Raw genomic sequence first — 16507 nt, 5'->3', positions numbered from 1 at the left:
AACAGTTTTTAAGGTGGTGTATTTCCCCTCAGAATTCACCAACTTGTTAGTAATTTGTTTATCCTGTTTCTGTGTCCCAATGGTTCACCAGTTCCAGCTTAAGCAAATAAGAGTGTTGATAGTTAGTGTGTGTCAAGTCCTCGGTCTCTTGCGGCATTATGTTTTCCAGCTTCACTCAACTATTTCAAAAGTACTTTTAGAGGAAAGTTGCTTGTCAAGATCATAACAATAGGAGAATGACCAGGCAACATTTAGGCAATATTTGGTTACATTTACAGTAAGGACACTCAAATCTTCCACAGTTGACATTTTTTTTGTACTTTTTTTAGGTGACTGTAGAACGAGTGCTCTTCACAGTATAACATACAACATTAGCAGTGGCGGATCTAGGGAAGGAGCCTGGGGGGTCCAACCTGCCCCCCCCCCCCCCCCATATTTTGGGTAAAAGGTCTCAAGGTCTGGATCCGCTACTGATTAGCATTTTCACTTTGCAAAAACTCAACATTATTTCGTTTTTATTAAGAGCCCTGATTCTAAAGTCACCAAAATATGTACAGAAAATGTCCACTGTTCATTGTTTGAATTGACTGTTCTTGCTGTAAAAGGGGCTGTGAAAGATGGAACTTGTTGGAATACAACGCCTAAATTTGTCGAGTTCTTTGCTGACCTTTGCAATCCATTGTCATCATGTCATGTTACATGTTGCATGAACCTTTCATTCATCTAACTGTTTCCCAAAGCTAACCTCCCCAATTCCTTTTCTGAGCTTCATGGTATTTCCCTGCCTTGGCAAATTCTTTTGTTATTCATCAGAACGGTTTCTAGCTATTTCCCGCACTTCTTCTCTTTGAAGAATGCTAACACTCTTTTTCAGTTGATGCCTTAATAATGGCGTGAAACAAATAACCAATCATTGATAAGCAAGTTAAAAATTATCCCAACAAACTAAGAATGAGAGTAAAAGACCACCTAACCTTTCGTGGGCATCAAGTTTGGGGACTTCCTACAACATGGCGGTGACTGTCCATGCAAAGCACGCTGGGAAGTTGCTGGGAGGGTGGGGGCTGAGTTATCTGGTAAATGTTTCTCAAATTAGGCTCAGAGAACTGTTTTCCATCGATTCAAAATTCAACCTTGACTTTAATGGATTCACACTGAATCCTTGCCAAAGCCTCGTTCAGAAGACAATAAACCTCGTGGGGAGGGAGGCAGATGGTGTCCTTTGACATCCGAAGACGGGATCCGGGGGGGTGGACACAGTGAAACTTTAGGATTCGGGTTACGGTTAATCAAAAACGTTTTTTTATCGCTCGACATTTCTAAACAAAGAGCACTCTCAAGAGGTTCGAAGGAAACCTTCCAGGTTGGTTTATTTCAATTATTTGTTCGCGAGTGTCAAAAAAAAATTAATAAATGTCCGACAGTAAGAAATTCTTCCAGCATTTTGACGCAGATCATCATTCAAACCTGTTTAGAGTATTCTACATTTGTTCGAAAATGTCAAGTGATTCAAAACATTTTCGTATTTCGAGCAAGGTGTTGGTTCCATTTAAGAAATTGTAAACATTTTTCGCGTTTTTATCGAGCGTGATATAAAATCTCATAAACCACGTTTACCGTTAAAACGCCATCAAAATTGGAAACTTTCCAGGTTGATTTCTGCCATTTTTGTCAATAACAGCGACATTTCTTTTTTTTATTTATCTATTTTTTGGTATAACCATTTTTTGCTGAAAAACCCAGAAGTTAGGCTAATTACTGTGATGACAGCATGTATGCCGTGAAGGTATTACAGTAATCGCACAGGTAGTCGCGTAAGCATCACAACGAGCAAGTTTAGATTCCATTGTTTTGTACCGGACATTTGATTCGCTGGATTTGACAATGTTGGAATCTATTGTTTCAGTTCTGCCATCTGATTTGTTTCCATTGTCTGGATGGCCCCGGTTTCAGTAAACGCACTGTAAAACTTGGTGACCAGACTTTCGTCCCGCCTTACTCAACTGATAATCGTAGTAACTAATCACATTGAACACAACATTAATGTTCAACATTTTATTAAACCAACTCGACAGTGTTTGCTGGGGCTAACAACTTTTGATGTTTACATACCTTAAACGAACTTTATTTTAGGGTGGCCATTTTTTTAGTTTATAAGCAGAAGGTATGTAATACATGTATGTAAATGGCAGTATTACATGAAAATGCATTACATATTGATCACCACATGAACAACTAACATTTTTCGTTGCCCAAAGTAAAGAATCAATTCGTTAACATATTTCCAAACTATAATTATAATGCCGGTTACATTTTATTAAGCCAACTCAACAGTGTTTTCTAGTGAGAAAAAGAAAACTTTCAATGATTATATTACTTCAACGAACTTTATATTAGGAAACCATTTTTTTATTTTTATAAACTAAGCCACTTATGTAGTGTATGTATTCCAATGGCAGTATCAAATATTTAAGTCGGTGAAAATGCACATATCCATTTATTTGTTGCTAGTTGACAATTAGATTATGAGCTTGAGATTTCTATGAGGTGATAGTTGATGAGGCTTCAGAAATCTAGAGCGAATAATCTAATTGTTTTAGTGGAATTCTAACTGAAATCTCCTTCAAATAACAATTCCAATTATTTCTGGTCTTAGTATTAAACTTCACGCTTTAGAGAATTCGCGCGAACTAAGTTAATATCAGTTTGACATTTGCAGATGTGTGCGCGCGCTTATCAGTTTCTTTCAAACTTCTCGAGCTTTTTAAATTCAAGAATCCGTAAATGTCCTCCTTTTAGTCTTAGAAATTTTGTTTATTCATTTGTTTCTAAATGTTCTTTCAAAACTTCGGAGAAACGAGGAAGCGTTGCAATTTTATCGACCACACCAAGCCACCGAACACTAATGGCTGATAGTGTGCAATGGCTCAGCCAATCAGATTACAGCATTGTCATTAGTATACCAGTAGATAAATATTGATTATACTCCCATCCTGTTGCATACTCTCAAATTTCAGACTTAATTTTCAGTTGTTGTTGTTGTTGTTGCTAGGTTGTTTGCTTTTTGACAACAAAGCTCCGTTATAGCACACGACTACATCATTTTGTTGTCAATAAAGCTCAATTTGAAAATAGGATTCTCTTCAATTACAATGTTGCAAAGAACGTCCTATACACATCTTATGTGTAACGGAACTGTTCCTAGCTAGAGTAGGTGCCATAAATTAGTTGGCAAAATTTCCCCGCGCTTTTCTCTCCTTCTCGCAGTACCATCTTCGAGGTTTAGCAGAAATTGATTTGAATTTGACGTGAATCATCTTGACGCTACGATTTCCCTGATTTGAATACTTTACCGAGAGAAGGCCTATTTATAACAATAATAATACTAATACTAATACTAATACTAATACTAATACTAATACTAATACTAATAATAATAATAATAATAATAATAATAATAAAGATACTATAGTTCATAACATGAGTTTTCTGGAAAAGCCTTGGTCTTGAAAAGTGCAGTCTCTTCCATAAGTTACGACAAAGAAAACAGTGTCACCGATGTGACAGCATTCCCATGCCTTTAGCTCTCTTTCTTTCTGCCCCCGCCTTACGATTGTGATTGGCCCTCATTCCTTTATTGCGCTCATTATGGGCTCTGTTTTTCTGCTCAGCAGCACTTACACCCCTGCCACGCCCTTTGGGTCCTCCCCTTTGCCCCCCTGTCGCGGCTTCACCCTCCTTCCCTTCTTTCTTCTGTATTCCTCTACCACGTTGTCTTCGATTAATAAGAGCTTTGTCTACTTCTGGCTCCTCTGCTTTCGCTTTGCCTTCTTCCGATGAACTTTCCTCGTCGCTGTCTTCATCTTCGTCATCTGATGGTACTGGAGAGCCGCCAAGAACTCGTGGAATAGTAAATGGCCTATAAATACAAATCAACCTATCATCTATGTCCTTTGTGATCGGCTTGAGTGATTACCTTGGTTTTGGGTCTACGACACTACATTCCATAGTATGTTATCACTGGTTTAACTGGTGGTTCTCAGGTCAGGAATACTTGCGAATTTTTTTTTTTTTTTTTTGCATTACCCACCCCCTCTTCCTTCCTCAACATCAGTACAACACTCCCTCAAGAAAACAAGAACAGCGTTGACAGGCTTGAAAAGTCAAATACAACAGGCCTTATTTTCCCCTTAACTTTACATCCCTACCATCACCCAGCGCATGGTATAACCCCACACACACTGCCACCCACCTTCGTATTGTCAGCTCATCTGCTGAGTCAGCATCTTGTGCGCCCACATTGTGAGAATCATATGTATCATCGTACTCGTCGTCATACAAATTGGCAATGCGCACGTGTCTGTTAAACACATCGTAAGCAGAATACCTCTCCTTCACCGATTCTGTGATATGGCTCTTATCAGATAACAAGTTCTTAAGATTTGCTCTGTCGCGACGTTTGCCTTTTTGAACTTTTGTTACATCGACTTTGTTGCCTGAAAAAACATCAAATTCATCTTTATCAAAGACCGAGTGTCTTTGCTCAAGGACAGTTGTCTCGGGCGGTTTTCTGTCTTTCAGTAACTGTTCTTTGGACAAGCTCCTGTTTGCGTTTTGAAGGGAAGGTGGGAGATTGTCTTCCAGTAGTAAGTTAATGACTTGTTCAACATCGTAGTTCAGTTCCTCCAAACACAGAATAACGAACCCATCCCCCAGTCCTGGCAGAAGATCTTGAATGTGTGTCACCATGGAAAACAACTCCACTTCATTCACAGTTTTGGATGTTGCTCCCTCGTTCTACAAATCAATCGATCAATTAACAAATAAAAATAACTTATAATACACAGAGAGCCACATCAACCTTTGCTGCTTTTTATTCGGATCCTCATCCCGATCGATTGGAATTTGAAGATGTTGGTTTTCCAGGAGGGAGGAAAACCGGAGAACCCGGGGAGAAACCCTTGGAGCAAGGCGAGAGCCAACAACAAGCTCAACCCACATATAACACAGGACTGGAATCCAACCCGGGCCACATGGGTGCGAGACGAGCGCTCTCATCACTGCGCTATCCCTGCTCCCTACACAATAAATGTAAGGTGATTAGTGAAGCCCAGTAGGGTGGGGGAGGGGGAGGGACGTAATACCACACACGTATAAATGTGATGGGACGATTCCTGGTTGCTTAGGGTGTTTAAATCTAAAATGACCAGAGTTTGTGGAATTCTTGTACCATTTAAGCCACTACGGCAAAAAAAAAAAAGAGTATCACAGGGATACTAGGAAGAAAAGAAGGTATTAGAACATGAGAAATCATCTTTAACCTCTAAGCTAACCTGTGACCGGGTGTTCTTTTTTCGAGGCGTCAGAACGGAGGACAAAAACAACGCCTGATCGCAGGTTGACGGGGCATGAACACTTTACCACCACTCTAGATCTCAAAGGTGTCCACTCAGACAAGGTTAAACTATAGGTATGTTTGACGAGTGTGAGAAATTTTACTTTACCTTATATTCCACAAATCCATTTACATCTGAAGTACGTTCTTCTCTCCATTCATTCAAACGTCCATTAACTTTGTTATCAACATCACTGCCCCTGAGCGTAACGTTTTCACCACTCCCTTGTGGATCAACATTCTTTCTCTGAGCTAAATGACAAGGGAATGCTTTTCTTGCGCTGTCGACAGCAGCCAAAATATAGTCCACCCTTGTTTCATCCACACTTGCTGTGGACTGCTGGATTCTGTTCAAGTCTTCTGTTACGCTGAATCTCGAGTCGTAACTACTCAGGAACCTGGATATTGAAATTATATTGACTGTTCAGTTAATCCCTGGCTTGCAAACTTGTTGCTATAATGGCCAGGCATATATTGAAGTCCAATCCAATTTAACAGAAGAGTTCCAAGGAGAACCTCCATTTGGGTGGGGAAATATGCACAGATATTTGTCCACATATGTTATATGTTCTCTAGAAGCAAACAGCTTTGTGAGAGCAAACCTCAAGAAATACTGTGAGTTTCAAAAAACAGATTATGTCAAGGAAAAATTATATCTAACCATATTTTCGCGACAAATTATTTAAGGTTATTTAAGGTTATTGTCCTTCAAATATTTTTATGTAAGGTCGCTCTTTCGAGGAGATCTCTTTTCAGACTCTCTTAATGTCTTAAAAATGATTCTGTGGCTGTTTATATCATTAGTTTGTTCAAAATATTCAGTTGGGATGAAAACTGAAGGTCTAAACGGAAAACGCAAGCTTTCAAAACTGGTGAGTGTCACTTGTGGAATATATAACCAATAGCCTCCAATTGGTATGAAAATATGTTCAGATATTTGTCCGCAGACATTATCTGTACCAAGACGTGGACAGTTTTCCAAGAGCATAGCTCAAAGAAAACTGTGAGCTTAGAGGAACAGATGGTATCCAAGGACAAATATTTGCACCAAATGGAGGCTGCTGTGTTTATTATCCTCCAAATATTTTTCACAACATGCACAGTTTTGAAAATTGCGGATATCACTCAGATATTCCCCTATGTTAGCTGGGAGCATATTCAGTCAAGTAACCCATTTAGACCAAACTTACACAAGGGAAAATAATTGATGGATTATGACATCTGATATTCCTCAGTTTTGGCTGCATAATATGACATGCTCGGGCCAATCACGCACAAGATATTATATTTCATAGATTATAACTCCCAGTGCTACAGACAGAAAATTGCAGTTCTTATAGTGTTTGTTGTTGTGATTATATTGTTTTAGTTTCCGCTAAACAACCTTAGGAAAGTACCAGAAAAACGTCAACAGCAGTCATTTTCAATTTAAACACCCTAAGCAGTACCAAATTATAAATTTTAACCACTCAAGGTATTTAGTTAACTTTTCTATCAAAATGGTAGACCGAATAGTCTCGTGCAACATTCACCTTTTCTCAGAGAGAACGGATGTTATCACTTCCAAATAATCTTCAACGCATGATTGAACTTGCTCATCATTGCTGTTGATTTCTCTGTGACAGAAGAAAATATACACAAGAAATAAATTTGCTTTTATGTCGTTACTGCAATATAAACTGATTCTTTTTGGCAAATCAATCAAACAGCTATTGAATCTAAGACTTATCAAGGAAATAAGCTCTCTTTCCCTTTCACTACCATAATACATTTTGGAGGCACGGCGGCTTCATGGTTAGTGTGTCTCTCTCCACCAAGGTAGACAAAGGATCACAAATGAGTACAGGCAAATTAATGCTGGGAGGTAACCCTGCGATGGACTGGCATCCCATCCAGGGGGGAGAAGAAATATTCCTGGTCGCTTCATGCTACAGAAACTGTGATAAGCTCCAGCCTGATGGGCCACTTTGCTTGGATGTAGACTTAACCTTTCTTAATGGCGTTTGGACTATATTACATCAATAAACTTCTAGAGGTATTGTTAATCTCAGCTTTTCAGATACATGTAATAATAATAATAATAATAATAATAATAATAATAATAAAATATTTATATAGCGCCAATATCCTAAAAGTTCAAAAGCGCTTTACAGTTAGAAATATTAAAAACACTTAAGAAAAATAAAGTAAAAATAAAAAAATGTCGCTAAAAAGTTATAAAAATGCTTTCTTAAAAAGGAACGTTTTTAGTTTATGTTTAAAAAGGGACACTGAGGAGCTGTTCTTGATGTCAGACGGAAGAGTGTTCCAAAGTGTAGGGGCTGCTACAGAGAAAGATCTTGCGCCATATGTTTTCAAATTGAAGTGCGGAATGGAAAGAAGTTCTTTAGAAGATGAACGTAGCTGACGAGACGGAGTGTAAGGAGTGAGAAGATCACGAACGTATGAAGGTGCCAGATCGTTTAGGGCCTTGTACGTGATGAGTAGAATTTTAAAGATGATACGATAGTTAACAGGAAGCCAGTGGAGATTAAACAAAATAGGTGTGATGTGTTCGTGTTTTCTAGAGAGGGTGATGAGACGAGCAGCGGCATTCTGGACGTGCTGTAACTTTTTTCAAAGACAGTTTGGTAAGCCATAGAGTAGAGAATTACAGTTATCCAATTTTGAAGAAACAAACGCATGAACAAGTATTTCAGTGGTGGTCGATGACAGGTACTTCCTTATATTGCTGATATTACGGAGATGATAAAAAGATGATTTGCAAATACTTGCAATATGTTCATTAAAACGAAAATGATGGTCAAAAATGACACCGATGTTTCTTGCTTTCTGTGACGAGCAGATGGTTTCATCGACGACAGAGATTTCTTGAAGGGTTGGTCTCGGTAGATGTTTTGCGGAGATCACTAGAAGTTCAGTCTTATCCTTGTTAAGTTTAAGACGATTAATCAACATCCAGAGATCAATCTCACGTACACAGCGCTCGATGTTGGACACAGCTAAATCCTTATCACTGGGTATAGTTGGCTGAAAGGACAGATAAAGTTGTGAATCGTCAGCATAAAAATGATAACTCAAGTTGAATTTTTTTACAATGTCTGAAAGGGGTGAAGTGTAAAGAACGTACAAAATGGGTCCCAACACTGATCCTTGTGGAACACCACATTGAAGAGCATGATCTGAGGAAGCTGCACCATCAACAGAGACATACTGCATGCGATTGGACAGATAAGATTTAAACCATAGTAACGGCTTGCCAGTAACTCCAAAGCGCTGTTGTAGACGGAAGAGGAGAATATCATGGTCAACAGTATCGAAAGCAGCAGAGAGGTCCAAAAGTAATAAAATTACCGTTCTACGTTTATCAATTGCTGTGAGGATGTCATTATGCACGCGAATGAGAGCCGTTTCTGTGCTATGATACTGTTTGTAGGCAGACTGTAATGGCTCATTCAGGTTGTTGTTGTTAACATAGGAGATCAGTTGGTTAGCAACCAACTTGTCAATTGCTTTGCTGAGAAAAGTAAGATTCGAAACAGGGCGATAATTTGAAAACTGCGTGTGATCCAGAGAAGGCTTCTTAAGAAGAGGACGTAGCTTAGCAACTTTTAATTGAGAGGGTATTTGGCCAGATTGCAACGAAGTATTTATAATCTTGGTGATAAATGGAAGCAGTGTGCTCAAAGCATTTCTTGTGACATAGCCAGGAAGAGGATCAAGATCACATGACTTGGAAGATAATTTCACAACACATTTGCGGACTTCGTCAACATCTACCAAACTGAACTCATCAAACGTATAAGGACAGACCCAGTTAACTTCAGGAACTTGATGGATGATGAGAGCTGCATTGTCTAAGTCGACCCGTATTTTGGTGATCTTATCAGAAAAGAACTCGACGAACTTATTTGCGAGATCCGAAGGCGAGTTGCAGGGCGGATATGGTATATCACACTTTCTATGTAATAGACTGTCAATTGTTTTGAAAAGAAGTTTATAGTCCGTCTGATTATCACTGATCAGCTTAGTGTAGTAAGTTCTCTTGGAAGAACAAATTAAAAAGTTGACTACACGGCATTGATCAATAAACAACTGGCGGTCGACTGGAAGTTTGGTCCTTCGCCAACGCCGCTCCAGTCTCCTGCGATCTTTCTTCAAATTGTTTATTTCTTCAGAATACCAAGGTGCAGCCGGACGCAGAGTTATTGTTTTGGTTTTTACAGGAGCATGGATATCAAGTATGGAACTAAGAACGCCATTATACTCACTGATTAAGTCATCAAGGCACGGAAGCGGTGTGGAAAAGAGACTCGAAAGACTAGAATGTAACACGGTGTTTGCCTGCATTCCTTAATTTTCAAATTTGTCTTACCTGCTCTCCAAGGGTCCAATACAACAGGTGTTGAGAATCACACGGCAAATCTTGATGAGTGCCACCTTAACAAGTTTCCACTTCTCCTTTGATGCCCGCGATTCAACATCAGTAAAATGAAGTCTAAAATACGGAGTGATTAGTTCATAAAAGCCAGCTATTCTCTGTACAAAACCTTGCCGGTGAAATGACTCACAGACCGGGGTATATGTACCCAAAAAGGCCAACAATGTCTCTGATGTGTCATTCAAATAAAGAACGATGTCCTCTAGTTGTTGAATGGTCAAGGACACCTTTGGGCCATTCTTTGCATCACTAAGTTTTAGAGGAAGATTTGAAGGGTCTCCAGTTTTATGTTTAATTCCACATCTTGACAAGATATCATCTAAGGTTTCATAAATTGTTGGGATTGTTGCATCAAGGTCACCATGATACCTGAAGAAAACAAAAACAGAAACATCAACCAGGTGCAGAAATGAAGCTGCAAGAGCAGAGTCCATAGAGATTCTGCCACAAGATTAAACTTGTAGGTATTTCAAAGAATGCCAGTAACTGGGAAAAGTTGTGGCCTGATTAAAGACTCAATATCATGAATTTGTGGTTGAGCCATGATTGACCCCTGGGTGAGATCATTGTGTGGTGTTTTGAAGCAAACAAATCCACAGTCCTGTTAATCACATGAAACTTATTGTCAAGGTGGATGACAGCATAGGTTGTAAATTAGCCATTAAACAATCAAAAACTAAAACAAAAACAACCTTAAATTAGCCTCACTTGGGTTGTTTGGAGAAAATGTTTTCCAGCATTTTCCTGAGAAGTGGAGTATTTGTGCTGTTCTCCCCTCCATAGAGGACACAAATGTCCATGATTTTTGGAATATCAAATAAAAAGTTCTCATAAAGAATATCTCCAAATGTGCTCAATGTAAAGAAGTCCTCCTGCAGAGAAAGGTAATGTGAATGAAAAACAATACACGGCAAGGCAAAATAGGCCTTTCTCAAGTTGTCTTTTGCCTCTGAATCAAAATGAGTCTTCATGCAAAACCATTCATATGAAAATGCATTCCACCTACAGGTTCATTTTCATGCAAATGAAACTCATTTTCACATAAAAGGTTTTGCCCAAGGACTTGTTTTGAAATAGATGCACAAAGTAAATTCGGAAATGGCCTATTGAATGTAACATGCTAAAGCAGTTGAAGTTCTTCAGAACAAACAATTTTTATGGTGGGCATTAACCCAGTTTTGGTGTTAACACTAGTGTTGACCCTAGTCTTTTATTCCTTCCTGCTTTCAGCTTAGGAAATTAAAATTACCCTCTAAAAAAAAACAGCAAAAAATGAAAAATAATGAATAACCTCCTAAATTTATTATGGCCAGGAGTGTTTCAGTGGAAAGTCTAGATGACTTGTAATTAAGTCTAATAAAGTCTAAGTCTAATTCTCACTGCAGAATCTAATAATTTGAAAATGTTCCCGGCCCAGTGGAAACTCTTTTAAACCATAATTTATAAATATATATACCACATGTGTGAAACTACTAACAAACTGTAAGAAGCATGAACAATGCATTGCAAACAAATGGCATGTTGTGCAAGAATTTGTATCGTAAGTAATGTTTGCAAGCATTTTCTGAGGTGCGTAAGTATTGTACTGTAAGTAGTTTTCTGGGGCCCTAATGTCTTCAATGTCAAGCACGTCAATGACACCATTTCCTACTTTTGCAAGATTATTTCTTTTAGGTAACTGCACTTACTTGTAAAATACTGCATTATTTTCCCACTCAAATAATAAAACATTTTTCTTATCTTCATGTTGCCATGCAACATCAATTTTCTACATATTCAAGACTGTCCAAAGTAGATAGCTGTGATGAAAATCACCATCTACTTTATGATCTCTGCAAGCAACTCTGCTGAACTATTCTACTGATTCTTAAGAAAAGATGGCAAAATCTGCTGCCTTCTACAACAATGAATAAGGCCGCCTGCTTCAAAACTTTGTAACAAGCCTGTATATTTACCTTGGATTCCTTGTGTGTTGACATCCTGAGATATGTCATGAACACTCTTTTGTGGACGTTTTCATGGAGAGTGGCTGGTTCTGGGGGAAGGACTGATGAAGCATCAAAGTTTCTGATAGCAGATAGCAAAAAGTCAAAGCCATCTTCATTTAACCCTTTACCCCCTAAGGCGAACGGCAGTTTTTCCCAAATCGGCAAATAAAGACACTCTGCCTGTGTACAATATGCCATTTGAAAGTCACTAATCAGCTTATTTAAGAATTGACATCAACAGCTATGAAGGAGGTAGACATTTTGAGAGAAATTGCTTTAAAATGGGAAAATGAACAACTTCAAAAATGCATCAGTCTTCTACTATATTAGGTATACCCCTAAACTATAGCTTAGTTAGCAGCTCTTAGTGCATAGCTTGATATGAAACAAGTCTTGTATTCCATTTGCATCCCAAAAAAGGAATTAAAAACTTCTGGGGGTGGTCAACCATGTCTTGGATGGGAGGGGGTCAAAATTTTATGACTTCAATGAGCAGATCTTCACAAGACAATTTTCATGGCAAAAATTCATAGAAATCTATCAAATACTCACTAAGTTATGACCTTGTGTGCCAATTTGCACTCTTAGGGGGTAAAGGGTTAAAAAATTATCATCCATAACCAAGTGAGGACAAAGAGTATGAAAGTTAATCCCCAACAAAGAACTCATTCCCAAAGCAAACCTGTTCAAGTTATTTTTACTGTAGTACTCAGTTCTCCTGCAGATAATGTTGCCACACAGAATACCTAGGTATTTTCGTGGAGAATGAAAACATCGGGAAAGCCACATAGACCGTCGCTGTGACCGAAATCTGTGTCACAAAATTGACTGTTTCTCAACCCTCCTGTGATTTGCAGAGCTTGACATTACGACTGCTAGGGTTGCCAATGCGACCAAATTTTTTTCACTGTTGAATAACTCTTCACGCTTTTCACTGATCAGAAATACTTTCACTGGCAACTAAATCTGAAAACTTAGGGGCCAGCTGGCCCCAAGAGTTTTTCCTGAAAGTCGAGCCCTGACTTGTCAATCCCGAAGTGATATAAAAAATTCCACCCCAGTAGAAGTAAGTCCACGATCATTTTCTGACACAAGATATTGAAGCACTCATCTAACAAGCCACTAGATTCATTAACAGACTTTTAAATTACTTAAGGCATGACTAAATGCAAAATAAATAAAATGTATTATTTACCTAGGGGCACATCTAAGGTAAGAATCCAGACACTGCTGTAAAGTTTCATCAAATATCACCTAAAATGATACAGAATTCTTATAAAGTCTTTATTACATATTGTATCTTGTAGTCAATAGCATACTGTTTGTAGTATGCTATGAAGAAGAAAATGTGTATGAAAAGTAAACAATGGTGATAATAGTGGAAAAGACTGAAATAGGGATAATAGTAGCTTCAAAAATTTAAATTGGTCATCTTGTGTTTCTTGAGAGGGAACCTAAGCTTATAAGCCCCGTAGTTTTTATCAGGTTCCCTCACCATTTTGTTTTCTATCCCTTAATATATAAATTGTACTTTTATATGTTCATTGTAATCTTGTATATTGATTTTTTTAAATTTATTAATCATTGTACTGTAATTCTATTTTTGTTTGTGTGGCAAATCAAAAAAATAAAATAAAAAATTCATAATTCATTAAGGAGATACAAAAGAAAGTGTCTCTAAATTTGATAAAGACATGGCTAAATCTTGCAGCCAATTTTCTCCAGAAAAATAATAATAAACCCACAGATTATTCTACAAATGAGTAGATTTACCACAAACGTTTTTGAAGCTGTTCAAAAAACTCGCAGCATGTGTTTTATCAGGTTTAAAACACTCAGCTACACCTTGTGTTTTAAATCTGATAAAACACTGCTGCTTGTTCTTTAAACATTACTTTTAAGTAATGTTTATTATTAGTTCATTATTATTAAAATAATAATAAACTACAGTCTTGAAATAGTTTCAATTGGTTTTACCTTTCAAAATATACTAGCTGTTATGTTGCACGTTTAAAATAGAATCATTCAAGTACCTGACACCAAAATCTGTTGTGTGGAAGACTCAGGAGCCATTTTAAGTCTTCATTAATAAATGATATTCTCTCACTCCATTCTTCCATGTTGCCATGATCCACAGCAGAGGCAGATGATAGCTGCATGGGAGGAGGGGTGTATGGCAAAAACTGCGCCTCTTCAATCCAGACAGGATTCTATTTAATGGACAAAAAGTAGAATGCCTCATAAATATTATGTTTTGAACAATATGCAATTATATTAGATAAAAGAATATCTCAAAAGCCAAAGGTAGAGTCTGCATACTAGCCAATGGCCCATCAGGCCGGAGCTTATCCCGGTTTCTGCAGCATGAAGCAACTAGGAGTTTTTCTACTCCCCCCTGGTTGGGACACTAGTCCATCGCAGGGTTACCACCAGCATTAAATGTGCCGGTACCCATTTGTGCACCTGGGTGGAGAGAGGCACTGTGAGAGTAAAGTGTCTTGCCCAAGAACACAACACAATGTCTCTGGCCAGGGAAAAACCGAGGCAGGTACAAATGACAAAAATCAGACAAACAGCAATGGGCTTTGCTTTGACTTCTTTCAAGGTGCTCAAGAATAATATTCTCATTTCTTCCCAGCCCAATCTAATATTTTTGAAAAAGAAGAAACAAAATTCTACATATCCCTGCCTGTTTTGTGTTTTCCAATGCATTTCATTGCTTTAAATACATTGATTACTTATGTAACTCTAGCATGTAACTCCATCATGTAAAACCCAACTTCAAATGCCTTAAGAAGTCTGTAACAACATCTTATTACAAAATCTATCAAAATCAACATCTTATTACAAAATTTTATTCCTGGAAAAGCTACAGTTCAGGCTAACACACTTCAAATCATTTATTTCTTCAGCCTGTTTTGTTTCCATTCTTTACTTTTGCCTGGCCAATCAAAAACGATTGTACTTCCACAAGAGAGATTCGAGAGAAGGTACTAGGAAACAAAACATTTTATTTGGATGGAATAAATAAGTCTCAAAGCCACTTGCCAACTCTTGGATTTCTTCAACTATCTTTGTCACAGGATTAACTGTCTTTTTAACACGTAAATCCAAAGGAACACCTTCGGGTTCTCTATCTTTCTAAAATTACAGAAAAATACACACCAGTAAATATCAGTCAGAGTAAACTTTGAAATGATAATTATTTCAAAGTCAAGACATGTACAATTATTGTACATGTCTTGACAGATATCTTTTTATTACACAGATATATAAAAAAAGAGAATATTGTTTTTTTTCTACATCATGCTTTAGCTGTTTGGAAATGTGAAATTTCACTTCTTTTGGGTAAGAAACCACATAGAATAGGGGACTGGAACCTTGGACTAGGCAGGCCGTGACACTATACTGTGACAATACGAATGCAGGTCTACAAATCTTTCACAACATTTCTACAATTTCAAACCAAAACTGGAGCTATGCATGAGTGTCTAATTCCTGGTACATTTTGCTTACTTTTTTTTATTTCCACGATAATTTCTTTTTTGGTTCAAAAGGTTGTTATTCTACGTTTCTCTCTTGACATCGCATCCTGGCAAGTTTCAGGTCTCTACATCATGCAGTTTCTGACCCAACTGGAAGTGAAATTTCACATTTTCAGACAGTTAAAAAGCAGTGAAGAAACTGTCAACAAAAGACTTTCTTTAATTTCATATTACAATACATGAACAAATAGAAAAATTCCTGTTGTACACAGTTTAAGAGCTTCAAAGTAGTAGGTTTGATAGAGCAACAGAGATTTCCCTTCCTCATAAAATTTTAGTACCAAAAGAAAATAAGATCCTAAGAAAAACCACGGGAAATAACAGATTTAAAGTTAGGGCAGTGCAAGATTTATTATCCAGATATGAAGGTTTGTTTTAGCACAACTGACAGACAATAAATTAAAACAATTATCCAGTAACGCTCTTTGCTGAGCCCTGATCAGACTCGTATTTAACGCACCCTTTAATAGTAAGAGAACTATGAGGCGGGGGGGGGGGGGGGGATCTTAGGTCTTACTTTACCAACGATTTTAAGATACACAAAATAAACACGAGTAAAATCCATGTTCATAAGAAATATTGGCAACAAGACCAATTTAAAAAAAAACAAGAATAGCCTAGAAAAATAGCCACACAATAAAGTTGTGGTGATAATGATAAAAAATCTCTTTTGATAGAAAATGTAGAGCAGAATGTTTTGTCTGAGTTAAATAAATTATTCACACAAAACCCAGTGTACTGTAAAAGCATTGGATATGAAATAAAATAAGCAAAGAAAGTTCATATGTTACTGAAATGAGTATGCCCATGCATTTTAGCCATGAGGAAACTTCTCCGAAAAATTGAAACGAAAGCGATACCTTTTCGTGAAGCTTTGCAGAGTTTTTACCTTTGATTAAAATCACACAGACACTCTCTATTCCATAAATCTGCCTCTTTTAGTATTTTTTAATAGCCTTAGCTTACCTTTTTCCTCGACATGTCCGCAGAGATTCAAATTCTTAGAGTAAACACGTCTTTCACTGAAATCTCAGGTACCCTCCGTCCGCCATGTTCGAATCCACAATTTGTGTTGTCAGCAGTTTTCCTCGGGATCTAGTCATTGGCTTTCCACTCAATGTATTGACCCCCCTCAAGC

General features: G+C 37.7%; 1 protein-coding gene across 1 annotated transcript; it reads right to left on the bottom strand.

The window, feature by feature from the left end:
- Positions 1–6: 6 nt before the first annotated feature.
- Positions 7–16495, bottom strand: LOC145493869 (activating signal cointegrator 1 complex subunit 2-like). The gene is made up of 11 exons (XM_081473345.1): positions 16336–16495; positions 14873–14965; positions 13858–14034; positions 13020–13078; positions 11792–11903; positions 10545–10708; positions 9771–10205; positions 6928–7011; positions 5505–5793; positions 4253–4797; positions 7–3919 (listed from the first exon to the last, which is right to left on the bottom strand). The coding sequence occupies exons 1-11, from the start codon at positions 16348–16350 to the stop codon at positions 3553–3555; spliced, it is 2340 nt and encodes a 779-aa protein (XP_081329471.1). The 5' UTR covers positions 16351–16495; the 3' UTR covers positions 7–3552.
- Between the last annotated feature and the right edge of the window lie 12 nt (positions 16496–16507).

This window comes from Orbicella franksi, chromosome 7, assembly GCF_964199315.1.
Source record: "Orbicella franksi chromosome 7, jaOrbFran1.1, whole genome shotgun sequence".
Classification (NCBI taxonomy): domain Eukaryota; kingdom Metazoa; phylum Cnidaria; class Anthozoa; order Scleractinia; family Merulinidae; genus Orbicella; species Orbicella franksi.
This window is presented reverse-complemented; position numbering and strand designations above follow the sequence as displayed.